The 19859-nt window shown below is 49.7% G+C and overlaps 1 protein-coding gene across 1 annotated transcript; it reads right to left on the bottom strand.

The window, feature by feature from the left end:
* Window positions 1–10934: 10934 nt before the first annotated feature.
* LOC124464710 (NT-3 growth factor receptor-like) lies at window positions 10935–19195 on the bottom strand (the record flags this gene model as incomplete). Its single annotated transcript, XM_047016518.1, has 5 exons — window positions 10935–11167; window positions 11977–12135; window positions 14249–14507; window positions 15646–15818; window positions 19065–19195. Coding segments are annotated over 5 exons (908 nt in total), but the record flags the coding sequence as incomplete, so codon positions are not given.
* Between the last annotated feature and the right edge of the window lie 664 nt (window positions 19196–19859).

A 19859-nucleotide genomic window follows, 5' to 3' on the forward strand; every position in this document is an offset into this window, starting at 1 on the left:
GCTGCTATGACTGCCAACTGCCCACGCTGCTATAACTCTCTAGGGGTTGAACCAGCCAGAAGACTCGACTTCAGTCCATGATGAAAAGCTTGTTTTTACTGCACATTTCAACAGAGTGAAGCTGAATGAAGAATAGTGAAGATGTCTTTCTACCGGAAATATCTTGTCTTCCTATGAAGTGGGATGTTGAAGACCTGATTGACCACACACTCTGTGGTGTCTGTTGAGAGTCGGAGAAGTTCAGCAGTGCTGTCCTTCTAGCCAACATCAACACCCAGCGTTCAACAAAAGAATAGATGAATCAGCTCCATATAGAGTTGTGTGGGGCGCATGTCTCCAGCTTGACCTCAGCCTCATCCCTGGGGTCATCCTGACTGTCTGGGGTCATCCTGGCTCCCTGGGGTCATCCTGACTGTCTGGGGTCATCCTGACTGCCTGGGGTCAGAGGAGGAGAAGGGGAGGATGGAAGGGTGTCAGAGCGGGCCTCCCCAAGGCCTGCCTCCCCAAGGCCTGCCTCCCTCCCCAGGCCTGCCTCCCCAAGACCTGCCTCCCTCCCCAGGCCTGCCTCCCCAAGACTTGCCTCCCTCCCGAGGCCTGCCTCCCTCCCCAGGCTTGCCTCCCTCCCCGAGACCTGCCTCTCTCCCCAAGACCTGCCTCCCTCCCCAAGACCTGCCTCCCTCCCCAAGACCTGCCTCCCTCCCCAAGACCTGCCTCCCTCCCCAAGGCCTGCCTCTCTCCCCAAGACCTGCCTCCCTCCCCAAGACCTGCCTCTCTCCCCAAGACCTGCCTCCCTCCCCAGTCCTGCCTCCCTCCCCAAGACCTGCCTCCCTCCCCAGGCCTGCCTCACTCCCCAGGCCTGCCTCACTCCCCAGGCCTGCCTCCTCCCATGTCTCTGACAGCTGATGCATGCAGGGGTGTTACTGACGGTCCAGGAAAGTGTTGGATTCCTAGTTGATAGTTTTATTTACACACCAAAGTTTTTTCACACTCCCTCAGTTCCCCTAAGCCATCCCTTCTTTCGCAAGTGAACTAAAGCGTGCTGATAAAACAAAAGCTGTTAGAGGTTTGGGAATGTCAGATCTGGTACACTCAATCATCTCCACTTGGCCTTGAGCCTGGTCTTATATAGGCCAGCACTGCAGGACGAACGGACTTGTTGACTGGAAGTAACATAATAGCACTCATGCTCAATCCTAATAGAGGAGCTTTTAGAGTTTGTATTTCAGTGATCCCTCTCCAGGGAGATCAAGATCTTGATTTTGGGGGATCAATGTTAAAATATTCATAATAATATGTATCGTTGTGTGTAGTGTTGTAATCCTGTATCGTTGTGTAGCAGATGGGGAATGAAGAGTCCATTTGATATCAAAAAAACAGCAGCCATATTGATCACTACACTCAGACAAACTTCCCTGCTCCTCATGCTAAACACTCTTGTTTCTGTTTCTTTCATCCCTCTCTTTCCACTCACTCTCTCCCTCTTTCTCTTTTTATTTTCTCCAACCCCCCCACCCCCCACCCCCCACCCCCCTGCCCTGCCGAAGTCACAAGGACAGAAAGCTTCAAAAGCCAGGCAGAAGAGAACGGGAGAGGAGAACAGGAGAGAACAGGAGAGTACAGGAGAGTACAGGAGAGAACAGGAGAAAACAGGATAGAACAGGAGAGAACAGGAGAGAACAGGAGAGGAGGAGAGGAGGAGAACAGGAGAACAGGAGAGGAGAGGGCCGTTCTCTGCATGTCTTCAGTTTCCCAGTTGGATCCTGGCGGCTCCCCTGGAGACGAGGCTGAGACCGTAGAGATGAGCCCATTACGGCCTGAGCCTGCTGCTGTGTTAGCGTGCTAAGCTGCTCCTTGTTTTCATACAGTATCGACCCTGGTCTCAGCCCACAAGGAAGTTAGGAGGTGCTAATTGCTGAACGATTAAGATGGAAGTGACCACTAAACAGGGGGGGGGAAACAACACAAACATTATTGGGCCTTCTCTCCCTGTGGAGTTAGCGGTTGTTTCTGAAAGCGGATCTTCTCCCCTCAGATGAGAGCAGGACGTAAACAGCTGTGAAACACAAGCTGAGGAGTCGTTTGGGGCCTCCATTGGATGCTTATGAGCGATGCCAGCTGTGCGAGTGTGTGGGTGTGTAGGAAGGAAAGGGGGGAGGGGGGATCTGTATAGATTTCCTCTGCATGACTCACTCAGTGCCTGTAAAGTCACTGAGGAACACAGAGTTTCATCTGGAGGAGAAGGATCAGGAGATGAGCCAGTTTCATCTGGAGGAGAAGGAGGTGAGCCGGGATCAGCCGGTGACCAGACAGGTTGACAACTGGGTCAGGCCATCAAACTAGAAATGTAGAAATATCCACCCCTCCTCCATGTAATGTGGTGGAGGCTGGGTGCAGGGTGTTTTAAAAGGAGTTAAGAGTCTAGACAACTCCATCGATAATTTAATCCCAGAAGAAGAAAAAACTCTTTACTGTACCTCTAAAATAGCTACCAGAACTGTGTTAATTAAAGCTTTTGATGTTGGAGGTGGTTGCCTGGAGAAGGGGGGGAAGAGGGGGAGATGACAGTGGGTGGTGCTCCAAGCTTCTCTCCTCTACCCGGCAACTAAGAGGACTCATGCTGAGGTAGTAGGTATGCAAGGAGACCCCCTGCCATGTCAAGGGATTGCGTTCATTTTTTATTGATCTATTAGAATCAACAGGTACATCGCAGAGAGAGACACACTAGCTCTGTTTAACTGGCAGAGGAATTTTCGATATATTTTGTATTAAAGAGACTTTGAAACCTCGCTCTCTCACACGCTCGCACACACACCCCGCCCCCCCACCCCACCTGCACATATAGGCCCTCCCAGTACCTGAGGCCTGTGGTGTGCTGGCAGGGCCTCCTGTAACAACATCCTGGATACAAGCTGAGCAAGGGAGGTGTGTGTGTGTGCGTGTGTGTGTGTGTGTGTGTGTGTGTGTGTGTGTGGAGGAAGTATGGTGAGGTAGGGGCCCTGTGTGTTGTCTCTATCACAGCTGGTTAAACAGGTTCAAACTGTGTTCTGTGTTCCTCTTTGACTGAGACATAAATCACGCACCCAGACCAGGCAGAACAGCGAGACAGAACAGTGGGGTGGGGGAGATGGAGTGATAGAGGGAAGGAGGAGGGAAGGAGAGATGAAGGAGGGTGATATGGAAGGATAGAGAAGGGAAAGAGAGATGGAGAGGGAGGATGAGATCGACAGTTAAGGGGATGGAGGAGGGAAGGAGAGATGGAGGAAGGAGAGATGGAGGAAGGAGAGATGGAAGAAGGAGAGATAGAGGAAAGAGAGATGCAGGAAGGAAAATGGAGGAAGGAGAGATGCAGGAAGGAGAGATGGAGGAAGGAAAATGGAGGAAGGACAGATGGAGGAAGGAGAGATGGAGGAAGGAGAGATAGAGGAAGGAGAGATGGAGGAAGGAGAGATGGAAGAAGGAGAGATAGAGGAAGGAGAGATGGAGGAAGGAGAGATAGAGGAAGGAGAGATGGAGGAAGGAGAGATGGAGGAAGGAGAGATAGAGGAAGGAGAGATGGAGGAAGGAGAGATGGAAGAAGGAGAGATAGAGGAAAGAGAGATGCAGGAAGGAAAATGGAGGAAGGAGAGATGGAGGAAGGAGAGATGGAAGAAGGAGAGATGGAGGAAGGAGAGATGGAGGAAGGAGAGATGGAGGAAGGAGAGATGGAGGAAGGAGAGATAGAGGAAGGAGAGATGGAGGAAGGACAGATGGAGGAAGGAGAGATAGAGGAAGGAGAGATGGAGGAAGGAGAGATGGAAGAAGGAGAGATAGAGGAAAGAGAGATGCAGGAAGGAAAATGGAGGAAGGAGAGATGGAGGAAGGAAAGATGGAAGAAGGAGAGATGGAGGAAGGAGAGATGGAGGAAGGAGAGATGGAGGAAGGAGAGATAGAGGAAAGAGAGATTCAGGAAGGAGAGATGGAGGAAGGAGAGATGGAGGAAAGAGAGATGCAGGAAGGAGAGATGCAGGAAGGAAAATGGAGGAAGGAGAGATGGAGGAAGGAGAGATGGAGGAAGGAGAGATGGAGGAAGGAGAGATAGAGGAAGGAGAGATGGAGGAAGGACAGATGGAGGAAGGAGAGATGGAGGAAGGAGAGATGGAGGAAAGAGAGATGCAGGAAGGAGAGATGGAGGAAGGAGAGATGGAGGAAAGAGAGATGCAGGAAGGAGAGATGCAGGAAGGAAAATGGAGGAAGGAGAGATGGAGGAAGGAGAGATGGAGGAAGGACAGATGGAGGAAGGAGAGATGGAGGAAGGAGAGATGGAGGAAGGAGAGATGGAGAAAGGAGAGATGGAGGACAAATCCATGGAGACAGTTTTGTAGTCAGTGAATTGAAAGTTAGACACCCAAACACCCGACCACACCGTCCCTTCCCTGGAGGACCTAGAGAATGAGCCTGTGTTTACCTGAGACTGAGCCTGTTTTTTCCTGAGAATGAGCCTGTGTTTACCTGAGAATGAGCTGTGTTAACCTGATACTGAGCCTCTGTTACCTGAAAATGAGCCTGTGTTTACCTGAGAATGAGCCTGTGTTTACCTGAGACTGAGTCTGTGTTTACCTGAGAATGAGCCTGTGTTTGGCTGAGAATGGGCCTGTGTTTACCTGAGAATGAGCTGTGTTAACCTGATACTGAGCCTGTGTTACCTGAGAATGAGCCTGTGTTTACCTGAGAATGAGCCTGTGTTTACCTGAGACTGAGTCTGTGTTTACCTGAGAATAGGCCTGTGTTTACCTGAGAATGAGCCTATGTTTACCTGAGAATGAGCCTGTGTTTACCTGAGAATCGGCCTGTGTTTACCTGAGAATGAGCCTGTGTTTGGCTGAGAATGGGCCTGTGTTTACCTGAGAATGAGGTGTGTTAACCTGACACTGAGCCTGTGTTACCTGAGAATGAGCCTGTGTTTACCTGAGAATGAGCCTGTGTTTACCTGAGACTGAGTCTGTGTTTACCTGAGAATAGGCCTGTGTTTACCTGAGAATGAGCCTATGTTTACCTGAGAATGAGCCTGTGTTTACCTGAGAATCGGCCTGTGTTTGCCTGAGACTGAGCCTGTGTTAACCTGAGAATGAGCCTGTGTTTACCTGAGAATGAGCCTGTGTTTACCTGAGAATGAGCCTGTGTTTACCTGAGAATGGGCCTGTGTTTACTGAGAATGAGCCTGTGTTTATCTTAGACTGAGCCTGTGTTTACCTGAGAATGAGCCTGTGTTTACCTGAGAATGGGCCTGTGTTTACCTGAGAATGAGCCTGTGTTTACCTGAGACTGAGCCTGTGTTTACCTGAGAATGAGCCTGTGTTTACCTGAGAATAAGCCTGTGTTTACCTGAGACTTAGTCTGTGTTTACCTGAGAATGAGCCTGTGTTTACCTGAGAATAAGCCTGTGTTTACCTGAGTCAGCCTTGAAGACTTGAAGGGATCTGGAGGCAGCTTTCTTTCTCTCTTCCTCCCTCTCTCTCTTCCTTTTTCTATTTCAATAATTACCTCTCCATCTCTCTTTTTTCTCTCTGTCTCTCTCTTGTTCAAATTCTCTGTTTTTATTCTCCTCTGAGGTAACAAAGTAATGATTTGAAAAGAAAGCCAACAAAAATTCCAGCCGTGTCCGTGTAACGCTGAAAGATGGAGGAGGAGGTCAGGGGTCGGAGGTTGGGGAGGGAGACAGAGCGAGAGACAAAGAGAGAGAGACAAAGAGAGAGAGGCAAAGAGAAAGAGAGAGAGAGAGCGCATGAGAGAGAGAGAGAGAGAGAGAGAGAGAGAGAGAGAGAGAGAGAGAGAGAGAGAGAGAGAGAGAGAGAGAGAGAGCGAGAGAGAGAGAGAGTAAAGGAGTGTTGAGCACACGGGTGTGTGACTTCAGCGTGCTGTGTGGATGTGTGGGTATAAGAAGTCTGGGCGTGAGCATGTGTGAGGTGAGAGGGTTTGAGCTGTGAGGGTGTGGTATGCTGTTGGCATAGTGATGAGGTTCTACAGGAGTGTTGGGCAGCACCAAGGTTAATCTAGACGTCAGACTGCTGACAGTGAAGCAGACTGCTGACAGTGAAGCAGACTGCTGACAGTGAAGCAGACTGCTCCGGGGTGACAGGCCATCTCAAGTCTTAATACTGCACTCAATTTGATCCCTAACCTCACTCACCCTCCTCTCTTCAGACACCCAACCACCCACCCTCTTCTCCTCCCCCACCCTTTTCTCTCTCCTCCTTTCCTCACTTTTCACTCTCCCTTTCTCTCTCCACACCTTTCCTTCCCCTCTTCTCTCCTCCCTCTGTCTCTCTCAGCAGTAAACAGACCTACTTTTCTCCTTCTGAATGTTTATGCATGACTGTGCCAGACAGAATTTTCTCATTTTCTCTTAATTTTAAAGTTTTACACTTCACTTCCTCTGTGTCCTGTGTTCTGGGACAAGGAATTCAATTTATCTGTGTGTCATCCAGACATGCTTCTGCAAAAATCCACCATCCAGTCTGTCTGTGAGAGTGGCTGTTCTAGCTGCATGGTGTGGTCCTACACACAGCTAACAGATTATGAGGACATACTACCAAAAGCTTTGAAGGTGGTTTAAAAATGCCGAATTTTAGAGGATGAAGGAAATGTGACTGTACGCACCTGTTGTTGCCGTGGCATGACAGAGTTGCTAACGGCAGCATAAATGCTAAAATACCATTAGATATTCATGCCTTCAATAATTTAGTGAAATTATTCACCCAGAAGTGATTTAGTAAGCGATAAGAGAAGTGCACACATACACACACAAACACTTATTTTCAACCTTTCCCTCATTCTCCTCGTCTCTCCTCCTCTACTCTCTTCTCATCTCTCTCCTCTCCTTCTCTGGCTCTTTGGTGTGATTCCTCTCTTCTGAAGCCAGATCCACCTGCGTTGTGTTTAGAAACAGTAACTCATCTGTCATCTGTGTCAGCATATGGAAAACTTCACAGCACCACTCCAATACCCACAGTTGACACACACTGGCACAAACACTGTCTTTCTCTCTCACACACACACACACACACACACAAGCGTTTTATTGTATGCCTTCCAAGTGTCATTGAGCATTGATCAAGTGAAGTGAATAAAATTGAGTCCCTCCACACGCCCTCTAACCTTAGTCTCTCCACACGCCCTCTAACCTTAGTCAATCAGACAATCTCAGCAACTCTCTGGCCTCTTAGCTTGATTCAGGCAGCCAATGACAAGGCCTCCTGAAACCTGGGGGAGGTCACATGACCAGCAGCCATATCTTGTTAGATGGCAACCTTCCTCTTCCTCAGCTCCTTCATCACCACTGGTCAGAAAGAGCTCTAGGCTCTACACTGTATTGCTGTAGTCAACAAGCACACACACACACGCACACACACACACACACACACGACAGTCCTGGATGTAATCTACTCCACACACTCTCTCACACACAACACTGTCCTGTATATAATCTAATACACACACACTTTCTAACACACACCACAGTCCTGTATGTAATCAAACACACTCTCCAACATACCCACCTCAATCCTGTATGTAATGGAACGGACACAATAACACACCAGTCCTGTATGCTATAACCCACCACTAGAGTAAGCCTTGCACCTGGGAGACCGTGTGGGGGAGAATGGAGAGAGGGGCGAGATAGGATGTAGAACAGAGTGAGGGATGAACGGTGAATAGGTGCAGCATTACCAGGGAAAACACTCTACTGCAGCTGAAAACATGGCTGGGTTGAGGGTGAAGTCAGAGCTGAGGACATCCACTGCATCCCTGAACACCACAGACCTCTCACAGGACAGGGACACAGGGAGACAGGAAGAGGAACACCACATACCTCTCACAGGACAGAGAGACAGGGAGACAGGAAGAGGAACACCACAAACCTCTCACAGGACAGGGATACAGGAAGAGGAACACCACAGACCTCTCACAGGACAGAGAGACAGGGAGACAGGAAGAGGAACACCACATACCTCTCACAGGACAGGGAGACAGGGAGACAGGAAGAGGAACACCACAGACCTCTCACAGAACAGAGAGACAGGGAGACAGGAAGAGGAACACCACATACCTCTCACAGGACAGGGACACAGGGAGACAGGAAGAGGAACACCACAGACCTCTCACAGGACAGGGACACAGGGAGACAGGAAGAGGAACACCACAGACCTCTCACAGGACAGGGACACAGGGAGACAGGAAGAGGAACACCACAGACCTCTCACAGGACAGGGACACAGGGAGACAGGAAGAGGAACACCACAGACCTCTCACAGGACAGAGAGACAGGGAGACAGGAAGAGGAACACCACAGACCTCTCACAGGACAGAGAGACAGGGAGACAGGAAGAGGAACACCACAGACCTCTCACAGGACAGGGACACAGGGAGACAGGAAGGGGAACAGATGTGATGTATCAATGTTCCAGAAAACCTGTCAGATGTTTTAAACCCTTCAGATGTGAATTCTGAGGTTAAGGAGGAGAAGAAATGTGTTCTGAGATGTTCCGATTAGAATGTACTTTTGTCGGAATCCACCAACGACATGTTGAGGTGTCCCTGACGCATGACTTAATTCTGAAGATGTACAAATGACAAAGCAATCTCACCGTTCAAAGATGAAGGAACTTTTAATTTGAGCTACAAGTACAGCACTTTTAAAAGTTGACCAGAACTTTTCAGTTTAAAAAGACATTTTGTATAAGTCAAGTTATTCTATACATAAACAAGAATGTTATGAAATATGATGACTACACATACAATGTCTCAGTTAAGAACTAAAGGCTTGTGAGAGAACAGAATCTCCATCCAGACCCAGTTAAGAATGCTTATAGATTTATCATCTGCGTGCCACTGAGCTTACAAACAATCTTTAACCGACTGCTTCACTCAGCAAAAAAAAAAAAGCTGGGAAAATGTCCCACAATGCCTCAGCCTGCGTTTGTCATCACTGCTGTTCTCCTTCATAAGCCACCGCCCCCCCCCCCCCTCCCCTCCAATCGCTCTATCACACTTACTGAATAATTCACCTGTCTAAGTCTTGCCAAGTGTGGGGCGGTTTAACACCGGTACACAGCTGTACGGGAAAAGATAAAGTCAGGTGCACCTGCTGGAGCGTCTCTCGTGTCAGGGGAAACATTCTGTGGGTGGCTGTGTGTCGGTGCTTTTGACATGCAGCACGGCACGAGGGGGCTGTGAGACAGGAGGCAGACCCTGGCTGTAGGGAGGTGTGCTGCACAACAGGAGGCAGGCCTTGGCTGAAGGAAGGTGTGAAGCCCAACCAGCGTGGCCGTCGGAGCGAGACCATCAGCTGTCAGCATGGTTGAATACATCGAGGTTGAAACGACGTCGCGAAACTAGGGACTTGTGGGATCAGTGGATAGAGTTGTCACCTATGGCAACCGACCCCTGAATGAGTCGAGAGTGAGAAGAAGCATGTCAGAGGGAAGCAGACAATCTGGGCGAAGGGGTGGGCCACCGTGATGTCATACAGGTGTGGGGATCAGGACACGATCACTGACTGCCAGCAACAACAGGAATAATAATAATAATGCTAAATGGAATAGCTCTTTGCATTGGGCTGGATAATGGAGGGTATGGGGTTTGGAGGGAAGATGAACTAAGAGTATTACCATGTAATGAAGATGAAGACAGAAGGCTATATGTGTGGGATGGCTATAATAACACCATACAGTAGGCTTTCTGTTTATGTGAGCTGGCAAAGCACAAAGACACAAGGACTCTACCCAAAGAGTTGACATCTCTGTCTATCCATCTACAATCCTGACTCTCAATGTTACATTTTTATCACATCATGTCAAGGCTGATGAATCTAAATAAAATAGATGCAATTAATTAATTAATCATTGGAATAACATACACGCTATGACCAGGCAAAGAATAGAAAAGTAAATTAAAAAAAGAGATGATCAAAATACCTATCGGATTCACTCAACAGAACACGACAGCAAAACTAAAAACCATCTAATTCGGAAATGAAATAAGTTAACATATCTCGTCACATACAAATTTACAGTATATACATTCATTTTTAAATTAGGATGGTCATCAATGTCACTTCCTGCTCTTCGGAATTCTTGGTGGGAAGTTGTCCCTATTCCTTAGCCAAAAGCATCCTTAGATCCAGAGTCATGGTGAAGATCCAGCCAATCCGAGTGCAGTAAGGCCTTTCCCCCAAAAGTCTGTCTGCCAACCCACTGTCTTGTCAGTAAATGCCACTTTCAGTGGAGCATGTACAGTATCCTTAGTGAGAAACATAGCAGGAATCCACACTCGGAAAATAAAAATAAATTAAAAAATATATAGAATATATATTTATAAAAAGAAAAACTAAATCACCTGGGTAGTTTGATTTTCTGTCAAGCTGTATGTCACCAAAACCAAACTCAGTTCAGGGATTTCATCTTTTTCTCTGGGATTATATTTTTTTGTGATTTTTTTTAATGCATTTTCTAAATATTTTGTCTTCAGTTTTTTTTTCTGTATTTTTTTCTGTAGGCAAAAAGAAGGTTGTTCTCTTCGTACAGTATCCAGGAATTGTACAGTTTTAAATGCAGGTAAACAAAATGTAAAAGTACTTTTTTAAAGACTGTTATCCAGTGTATTGAAAGGAGTAGCAGGCACTTAAGTCAATCCCTATATTGTACAGTGGGTGTTTGACAGTAAAGCAGTTCTGTTTGTTTGTATTATTCCTGGGTTGCTTTGTGTATCCGTTGGGGATAGAGATAGACAAGAGGAAATTGACAGACAACCCCACAGGCTAGCACGCTAACAAGCTAGCGAGCTCACAAGCTAGCATACTCACAGGCTAGCGGCTAACAGGCTAGCAGACCAACAGGCTAATCTGCTAACAGGATTGCTCGCTGACAGACTAGCGCGCGAACGCCCTAGCCTGCTAACACCCTAGCACGCTAACAGGCTAGCGTGCCTTCAGCCAGGCTGGCGGCTAGCCGAGGATGTCCAGATAGACTGGCGTAGCTTTGCTCAAGGCGAAGAGTATTTTCTGTATGTCCTTGATGTTTAGCCTCTGCTGGGGCTCTCTCAGCCAGCAGCCTAGCATCATGTCATAAACCTCCTTAGGACACACGCGGGGTCTCTCCAGCACACGGCCTTGGGTGATACACTCTATCACCTGGGGGGGAGGAGAGAGAGAGAGCCATATAACACTGTGGTCCATCATCGAGAGCCTTATTTACAGTAATATAGTCGACAACATCAACATAGCCAGCATTTCTCTGACAGAGTCTTGCGTGGCTGGCACCCAGAAACTGCGGGGAATAATGAATGCTAAACTGTAATTACATGGGAGCAAAGCCAAGGTCACACAGTTGAGTTTGTGCAGGAAACTCAAAAACACAACAAGGACACCATGGCAACTAACAGTTTAACAGCGTTGTACCCAAGCAATCTGTCTCCACACTGGGCTTCCTACAAAGCTGAGGAGGGGGTTGTATTGATTATACTGTATGAACGTTCTTGATATTGATTAGTTGTTGTGGGTTGAATATGCCTGAAGCAGACTCTTCCTACACGCTGTGTGACAGGATCGACCTGACGCCCGAAGGCTGTCAACTCACCCCGTACATCAGCCGTTTACTTACTATTCACTGCTATCTTGCACAACATAAAATTAGTTTTGATGCAGTAGGTAGTTTTGCAGGTGTTCTATGTTAGTCAGCAATAACTACAATAAAACACTGATATGTAGGAAAAAACTAAGTTTATAAAGGTTGAAATAAAAAATTAAAAGTTTCAAATAAAAAGTTGAAAGCTGAAACAATAATAACAAAATAAAAACATTTTTTGTGTCGTGTTGTATGTGGAAAAAAAAGGGAAAAAGTTACACACCAACATTACCTACCCTGACTCTAATGTAAAGATTTGCCACAGGTCCTTAATTGACATGGTTCAATAAAGGTTAAAGGGGTGGAGGTTGCATACCTCGTTATTGGCCAGCTGGAACCAGGGCTGTTTGCCGTAGGTGAAGATTTCCCACAGAATCACCCCAAAGCTCCACACATCGCTCTCCGTGGTGAACTTCCTATACATGATGCTCTCAGGAGGCATCCAGCGGATGGGCAGCATGGTGTGACCTCCGACCTAAAGGAAGAAAGGAGGAGGAGTCGGTGGGAGGGGAGGGAGGGAGGAAAGAGGGAAGAAATAAAGAGGAAGGACCGTAGGAGAGAAAGAGAAAGGAGACCTCAGTGAATCTTAGACCAGTCCCGTCTTACAGATGAATGAGACGTGTAACAGTTCTCCATCTCTCTGAACAGATGTTCCAGAGTGTTCTCTGAAAGCACTCCATGTCACCCTCTTCCTGTGTGCTTCCTGTTCATCAGCAAAGATATGGCATCTCTGAAGGTAATGGAACATAGAAAATGGCATGGCAGGAACAGCATGTCTTTGGACTCCAGTGCACTGTTCAGAGTGGAACAACAGCGTTTCAAAGTCCAATATCAATGGATAGTCTCTTTGCATTCCCAACTTGGTATTTTTCCTTTGATGTTAGTCTATTACACAGCCTAAACTATGATCCCATTACCTGTGAAATGGGACATGAGAACATTTACCACTTCTCACATCCTCCATCAAGATGATGACCTAAAACCAGCTGGCTCAGCTTCTGAAGCATTCAGCTGTTTAAAGGTTGTTGAAGATGAACATTTCCATGAGATTGTACATGCTTTCAGTGCAAGGATTGTTAAGCGATCAACTATCCAGCAGACAGGTGATGCGCTGGCTGTCATCAGGAGCGTCCTGTCTGGTCTACCTTCGATGGGGACTGACGACTCTCACGGTGCTGCTCCTCCAGGCTCCTCCTGTGGCGGCGGAGCCCACAAACAGGCCCTCATCCTGGGGCTCCAAGCAGGGAAACCAGGCCCCCCACCTCCATGTGTGGGAAGTGTCAGTGAGATGAGTTCCTGGCCCTGAGCTGTGATCTCCAGGTTCCAGGGAAGGGGTTCAGGGTAGTCAGGGCCCCTGGGCCATGTGCTGCGGCAGAGGGGCTGTAACTTCACCCCGGCTGGGGCTACGGAGAGGATGCTGTCCAACAGAACCAGAACCCTGCCTCTCCTGGTTTACACAAACAGGACTAGCTCATGTGTTTGAGAACAAACGACTATTTATTCAGTTCTGTTTTCTTCCTTTTGGGTCTCCTCTATACCCCACATGTCCAAACAGGAAACGTGTAGTGAGTCAGAAAGGAAGTCAGTAAGACAGGAAGTTTCAGACATAATAAAGTTAGGTAGTCACTATCCAAGCCAACTGTCGGACAACAAAACTGAACAGTTTTTATTGCAAATGTCATCTCCACTTCCTCCATCCTCTTGGGTGCCCGTGTTGCATCTCTTGCTGGTAGCCCTGCCTCTTAACTGATACAGGTCTTTACTGAGCTGCTTGTTGCAAAGAGCAATCAGACCTTAGTAACGGTCGTTAAGAAGAGACAGACCACGGAATGCATTAAGCAGGATGAGGCTCAATGGAGTATTTGACATTTACTGCAAATGTACTGTAATGCATTTCCCACTACGGTAATTACGGAATAGCGAGTCCCCCTGGGATACGGTGATGATGTCTGTGTAATGGCAGCCTGGCCTCCCAAAGTGATGCTATCTGCTTAGGCAACACACCCTCCACCTGGAGCCCTGATCTGCACACTGGGCATCCAGATGACTCCAAACAACCCTGTGCTGACTCGGAGTGACATCAGTCTACTGGTCCTCCTCTGTGTTCCCTGAGCCACAGGGACCCCCACGCTGTGCTGAGAGGTGAGGTAGGAGGAGTCCAAATCACACCCCTACCATCACCTCACACACCCCTACAACCCTTCCTTACCCTGCTAAAGATCAATCAGTAGCAACCACCCCCACCCTAGCAACCACCCCCATCCTAGCAACCACCCCCACCCTAGTAATCACCCCCACCCTAGCAACCACCACCACCCTAGCTATCACCCCCACCCTAGCAACCACCCCCACCCTAGTAACCACCCCCACCCTAGCAACCACCCCCACCCTAGCAACCACCCCCACCCTAGCAACCACCCCCACCCTAGCAACCACCCCCACCCTAGTAACCCTCACCATCCTAGCAACGAAGGTAGCTCACTCTGTAGCATCTAATCCTAGCAACCATCCAATCCACACGCTAGCAACCATCCAATCCACACGAAAGCAACCATCCCCTCCCCACCCTAGCGACGGAGGTAGCTTACAGTGTAGCTCCTCACCCGGTAGTAGTCCGTGCTGTAGATGTCCCTGGACATCCCGAAGTCTCCGATCTTCACCAGCAGGCCGTTCCCCACCAGACAGTTCCTGGTGGCCAGGTCTCTGTGCACAAAGTGCTGGGACGACAGGTACATCATCCCCGCCGCAATCTGGCTAGCGATGTGCAGCATCTGCGACAGGCCCAGCTCCCCATTGGTCTGCAGGGGCTGTCCGTCAACCAGGATCAAGGCGTCTGGCCCGTGGGCTCTGGACCATGGGGTAAAGAACCAATCAGGACGTGGGTGCATGTTGTAAGAGAAACACAATGACCAATCAGGTCTCAAGTTCATGGTACATGAGAAACACAATAACCATTCAATTATTCATGAGGCACTTAACCGTATTCAGGTCTCATAGCTCTGAAATTGTGCTATAATTAGGCCAAACACAGGACACCCTTAATTGCCATGTCATAACAATATCATGTAATTACAGATCGTTCTTTGACTCTATCCATTCATGTGTGTGGCAAAGCGGTGCAGATCGAGGCAGAGAGAGGCAACAGTCATGTAATAAAATATGTTTGAAGCTTTGGCTGACCAGACATCTGGTCCAATGAATTTCACGACGAGGCTTAATTGATAGAGGAAGTTCAACGTTGTCATCATTGTGCTAGGGGCACTGGGTTCAAACCGAATGAGATCTCTGCATGAATTGATGCCAACACATTAATGAAAACGCAATTACTGTCATGAAATTTGCATGGGCGCTACAAGCAGGGACGTCTGTCAGCTCTGCCTCGCTCCGCAAAACCAATGTTCCCTGCCACCGCAAAGCATCCTGGGATTCAATAACATCCAATCATGACAGAGATAATCCATCTCATTTGCATTCTTGACACAGTTTCTTTTGTCAACACAAAATATACTGTGACAGCAGAGTGGGTTAGAAGTGCAGGGTTACATCTCTCTGTGTGTGTGTGTGTGTGGGTGTGTGTGTGTGTTCATGCAGCGAGGACAGGGGATGTTTACACTAGGTTAGAGAGGAACAAGGTGTGTGTGTGTGTGTGTGTTCATACAGCGAGGACAGGGGATGTTTACACTAGGTTAGAGAGAAACAGTTTCCTCGTTTCTGAAAGGCATCTTCTCTCAAACCCAGTCATCCATCACTGAGGATTCAGTGTGTTTATAAAGAGAGACTGGCATGTAGGAAATTACAAAGGGACTATGAGCTTCCCTAAAAACACACACATGAACTACTGGGCATTGATAACACACAATGTATTCATTTAGCCAATGCTTTTTTAGAGGGGGGATTTGAACCTTAGACTTCTTGATCGGCAGACACCCCCCCCACAACCCCCACCCCCACAAGGTCCATCAGCTCCTTCCCAGGACCTCCTTACCTCAGGAACTTGTTGAGGTCTCCGTGCTTCATGTACTCAAACACCATGATGAGCGGGTCGCCGTCCACACACACGCCGTAGAACTTGACGATGTGCTCGTGCTGCAGGTTGGTAAGGAGCTCCGCCTCCCTCTGGAAGTCCTTCCTGGCCGCCAGGGTGGGGTCCTTCAGGGTCTGGAGGTAGAGGGGCTCGTTAGAGGGGCTCGGTAGAGGGGCTCGGAAGAGGGGCTCGGTAGAGGGGCTCGTTAGAGGGGCTCGGTAGAGGGGCTCGTTAGAGGGGCTCGTTAGGGGGGCTCTGTAGAGGGGCTCTGTAGAGGGGCTCTGTAGAGGGGCTCGGTAGAGGGGCTCGTTAGGGGGGCTCTGTAGAGGGGCTCGTTAGAGGGGTTCGTTAGAGGGGCTCTGTGGAGGGGCTCGTTAGAGGGGCTCGTTAGGGGGGCTCGTTAGAGGGGCTCGGTAGAGGGGCTCGTTAGAGGGGCTCGTTAGGGGGGCTCTGTAGGGGGGCTCTGTAGAGGGGCTCGGTAGGGGGGCTCTGTAGAGGGGCTCGGTAGAGGGGCTCGTTAGAGGGGCTCGTTAGAGGGACTCGTTAGAGGGACTCGGTAGAGGGGCTTGGTAGGGGGGCTCTGTAGAGGGGCTCGGTAGGGGGGCTCTGTAGAGGGGCTCGGTAGGGGGGCTCGTTAGGGGGGCTCTGTAGAGGGGCTCGGTAGGGGGGCTCTGTAGAGGGGCTCGGTAGAGGGGCTCGTTAGAGGGGCTCATTAGAGGGGCTTGTTAGAGGGACTCGGTAGAGGGGCTTGGTAGGGGGGCTCTGTAGAGGGGCTCGGTAGGGGGGCTCTGTAGAGGGGCTTGGTAGAGGGGCTCGGTAGAGGGGCTCGTTAGAGGGGCTCGTTAGAGGGGCTTGTTAGAGGGACTCGGTAAGGGGCTTGGTAGGGGGGCTCTGTAGAGGGGCTCGGTAGGGGGGCTCTGTAGAGGGGCTCGGTAGAGGGGCTCGTTAGAGGGGCTCGTTAGAGGGGCTTGTTAGAGGGACTCGGTAGAGGGGCTCGGTAGAGAGCTCTGTAGAGGGGGAGGCATTACAGAGGGTCTGAACTTGTTCATGAGGTACACGGTGCAGCAGAGTGATTTCACTGTGGAGAGAACACCAGCTCTACACCCCCAGACAGGGGGTGAGTGGCAGGCCGTCTGATAACGGAGTTCTTATCCTCACACTGAGATACCACAGATCACATCAAATGGAGGAGATGGATTTGAGGGTTTGGGTTATTATGTGTCGATATGTGGGCATCTGTGAAGCTCTCAATGGCATTGCTTGTAAAATGGGATATACAAGTAACATTTGATATCAAAAGCAGGAGATTTTCGGGACCCTGGATGTGTTCCGTGTCTAGATAACAGCACACTAGGAACAGCACGGTCACAGTCCCTGCTCTCGTCATTCAGGAGAAGCAAACCCACAGAAGAGGAGCTTCTGACAGGAAGTCAGAATGACCCTGCAACCAGCAGCGCACCCAGCCAGACAATCAGCAGGTCGTTGACTTTGTTAAGATGTCCTATAAGCCTTCTGACATGTCATTACCTGTTCTTCATGAGACGTGTTCGCACCGCCAGAGCTCTCCTCTCCTATGTCAGGTGACATTGTGATTTCAGGTACCTTTATTGATGAGCTCTGTGTTTCTTAAATCGTTTTTCTGTGGTTTTGTGGTTTATGTGTGTATACAGTATGTGTGTGTGTGTGGCTTTGCGGGGACTCCTTTAAAGATGGCTATTGATTTCGGTGCACACGTATCGATCGGTTTAACATTTAAAAGGTTTTTCTCCTCCATGTCGTTAGAGAGGGGCTGCTGGTTGACTCTGAACTGGAGTGTTTAAGCAGGACGATGCAGCCTGTCCCATGGGAGGAGTCTGTAGAAGCCAGATATCACCTCCATGCTCTAACAAGACAGAGAGGGAAAGCGCTTGTGTGGGCTGAACACTATTCAACATGTGATACTACAGCCTGCTAATCACTGAAGAATTAGTTTGCTATCATTTAATCCATTTGACAGATTCATCTCAAATTTCAAGCCTATATGTGTAATCTGCTCTGAGGATTTGTTTACATTTAGTCACTTAAGTCGTTTAATGTCACACTCATGCACATGAGAGTGTGTTTGTGTGTGTGTCAATTTGTGAGAGAAAGAATGAGAGCGCTGAAATGAGACAGGATGAGAGAGAGAAGAGAGGAGAGAGGAGAGTGGAGAGAGAGAGAGAGAGAGAGCGAGAGAGGGAGAGACAGAGAGAGAGACAGAGGAGGAGGGAGAGAGGGAGAGAGAGAGAGAGACAGAGAGAGAGACAGAGGAGGAGGGAGAGAGGGAGAGAGAGAGAGAGACAGAGAGAGAGACAGAGGAGGAGGGAGAGAGGGAGAGAGAGGACAGGAGAAAAGAGGAAGGCAGTCATTGTTGTGTCAGGTCAACCTGCTAGTGAGTTATGACATTCAGAGCAAACCACTCACCCGAGTGGCTGGTGAGAAAGAGGGAGCGAGGGAGGGAGGGAGGGAGGGAGCGAGGGAGGGAGGGAGCGGGGGGGCAAGGGAGGGAGGGAGGGAGGGAGGGAGGGAGGGAGGGAGGGAGCGAGGGAGGGAGGGAGGGAGGGAGGGAGGGAGCGAGGGAGGGAGGGAGGGAGCGAGGGAGGGAGCGAGGGAGCGAGGGAGGGAGGGAGGGAGCGGGGGGGGCAAGGGAGGGAGGGAGGGAGGGAGGGAGGGAGGGAGGGAGCGAGGGAGGGAGGGAGGGAGGGAGGGAGCGAGGGAGGGAGGGAGCGAGGGAGGGAGGGAGGGAGCGAGGGAGGGAGGGAGCGGGGGGGGCAAGGGAGGGAGGGAGGGAGGGAGCGAGGGAGGGAGGGAGGGAGGGGAAAAGAAGAGTGGGAGAGTGAAAAGCAGAGAGTGAAGAAAAAAGATGTTGTGCTCACTGTAGGTAGTGTCAGTGTAACCCAGTGAGACTAGCTACAGTGAACATGCTCCACATGTTGACCCCAACAATCATTAGTATCATTATTGATCCAGACCCAGTCCTCGCTCCACTTCATCGATCCAGCTAAGCCTCTCCCAGAGATCCAGACGTCTGGACCTGGGCGCCCTACAGCCCCCACACACCACCCAGGATCAGGTTGACATGAGTCGGGTGGGGATCCAGGCAGGGGCCCTGACCTGGGTGTCCATGTCTGGTGTAACCCGAGACTACAGAGGGCACGGGGTGGCCCTGGGGGGTCATGGGTAATGGAGGCTCTATCTGTCTCACCAATATCCCCCCCAGCCAGGCTGCAGTGGCAGACACGAGGGGAGGAGAAACGAGGGGGGAGGAGAGGAGGGATAGAAGAGAGGGGAACCAAAGAGGAGAGAGGGAAGGACAAAGAGAGGAGCGGTGAAGAGGAGGGCAGGAGGTCTCTCTCCCTTACCTTGACAGCCACCAGCATCTTGTCCTTGGTTGGGCTCAAGTTGTAGCACTCAGCCAGGAAGACCTTCCCAAAGGCCCCCTCCCCTAGCTCCCGCTTCAGGATGATGTCACGACGCTTGATGTGCTGGACATCTGCAGGACCACAAACAGGAGGAGGAGAATGTTTACAACCAGGAGAATGTTTACAACCAGGAGAATGTTACCATCCAGGAGCAGCAGCAGAAAGCAGTGTGTAGTTACTAAATGACTGAGTAAGCTCCATGATGGGGTGTAGTTACTCACAGTTAAAAGTGTGTGCATGTAGTATGTGTGTCTCGCTGCATGTCACACACACACACACACACACACACAGCAGGAGATATGAACACTCAGTCTGCTTCCTAATTAGTGTGTGACTGACTCCCAGATGTTAAACATTCTTGCAACCACATTTCAGTCCATTCCGAGTTCAAACGCTCTCAAAACCGCTCGTTCGGATACAATCACCATGGGAAATGTAATAGTTGCCATGGAGACCTGTTCTCCCGCCCCCTTGGCCGCCGACCAACGAGGACAGAAACAACAGGACGACCCTCTCTCCAATTATGACAGCGCCGCCTCGTGACCCCTGACGATTACGCCTCGTTTTCCCCGCCTGGTTCTCATCTCATCACAGGCTGACTGGCTGCTCTCTGAACTCTGCCAGATAGCACGGCTCCAGAGCGTCTCGAGAGCGGCTCCAGAGCGGCGCCGGAGGACAGACACACGGACGCACGCTGCGTCTGAACCGCACAATCCTCACAGGATGAGAAGATGA

This window comes from Hypomesus transpacificus, unplaced genomic scaffold, assembly GCF_021917145.1.
Source record: "Hypomesus transpacificus isolate Combined female unplaced genomic scaffold, fHypTra1 scaffold_392, whole genome shotgun sequence".
Taxonomy (NCBI): Eukaryota; Metazoa; Chordata; class Actinopteri; order Osmeriformes; family Osmeridae; genus Hypomesus; species Hypomesus transpacificus.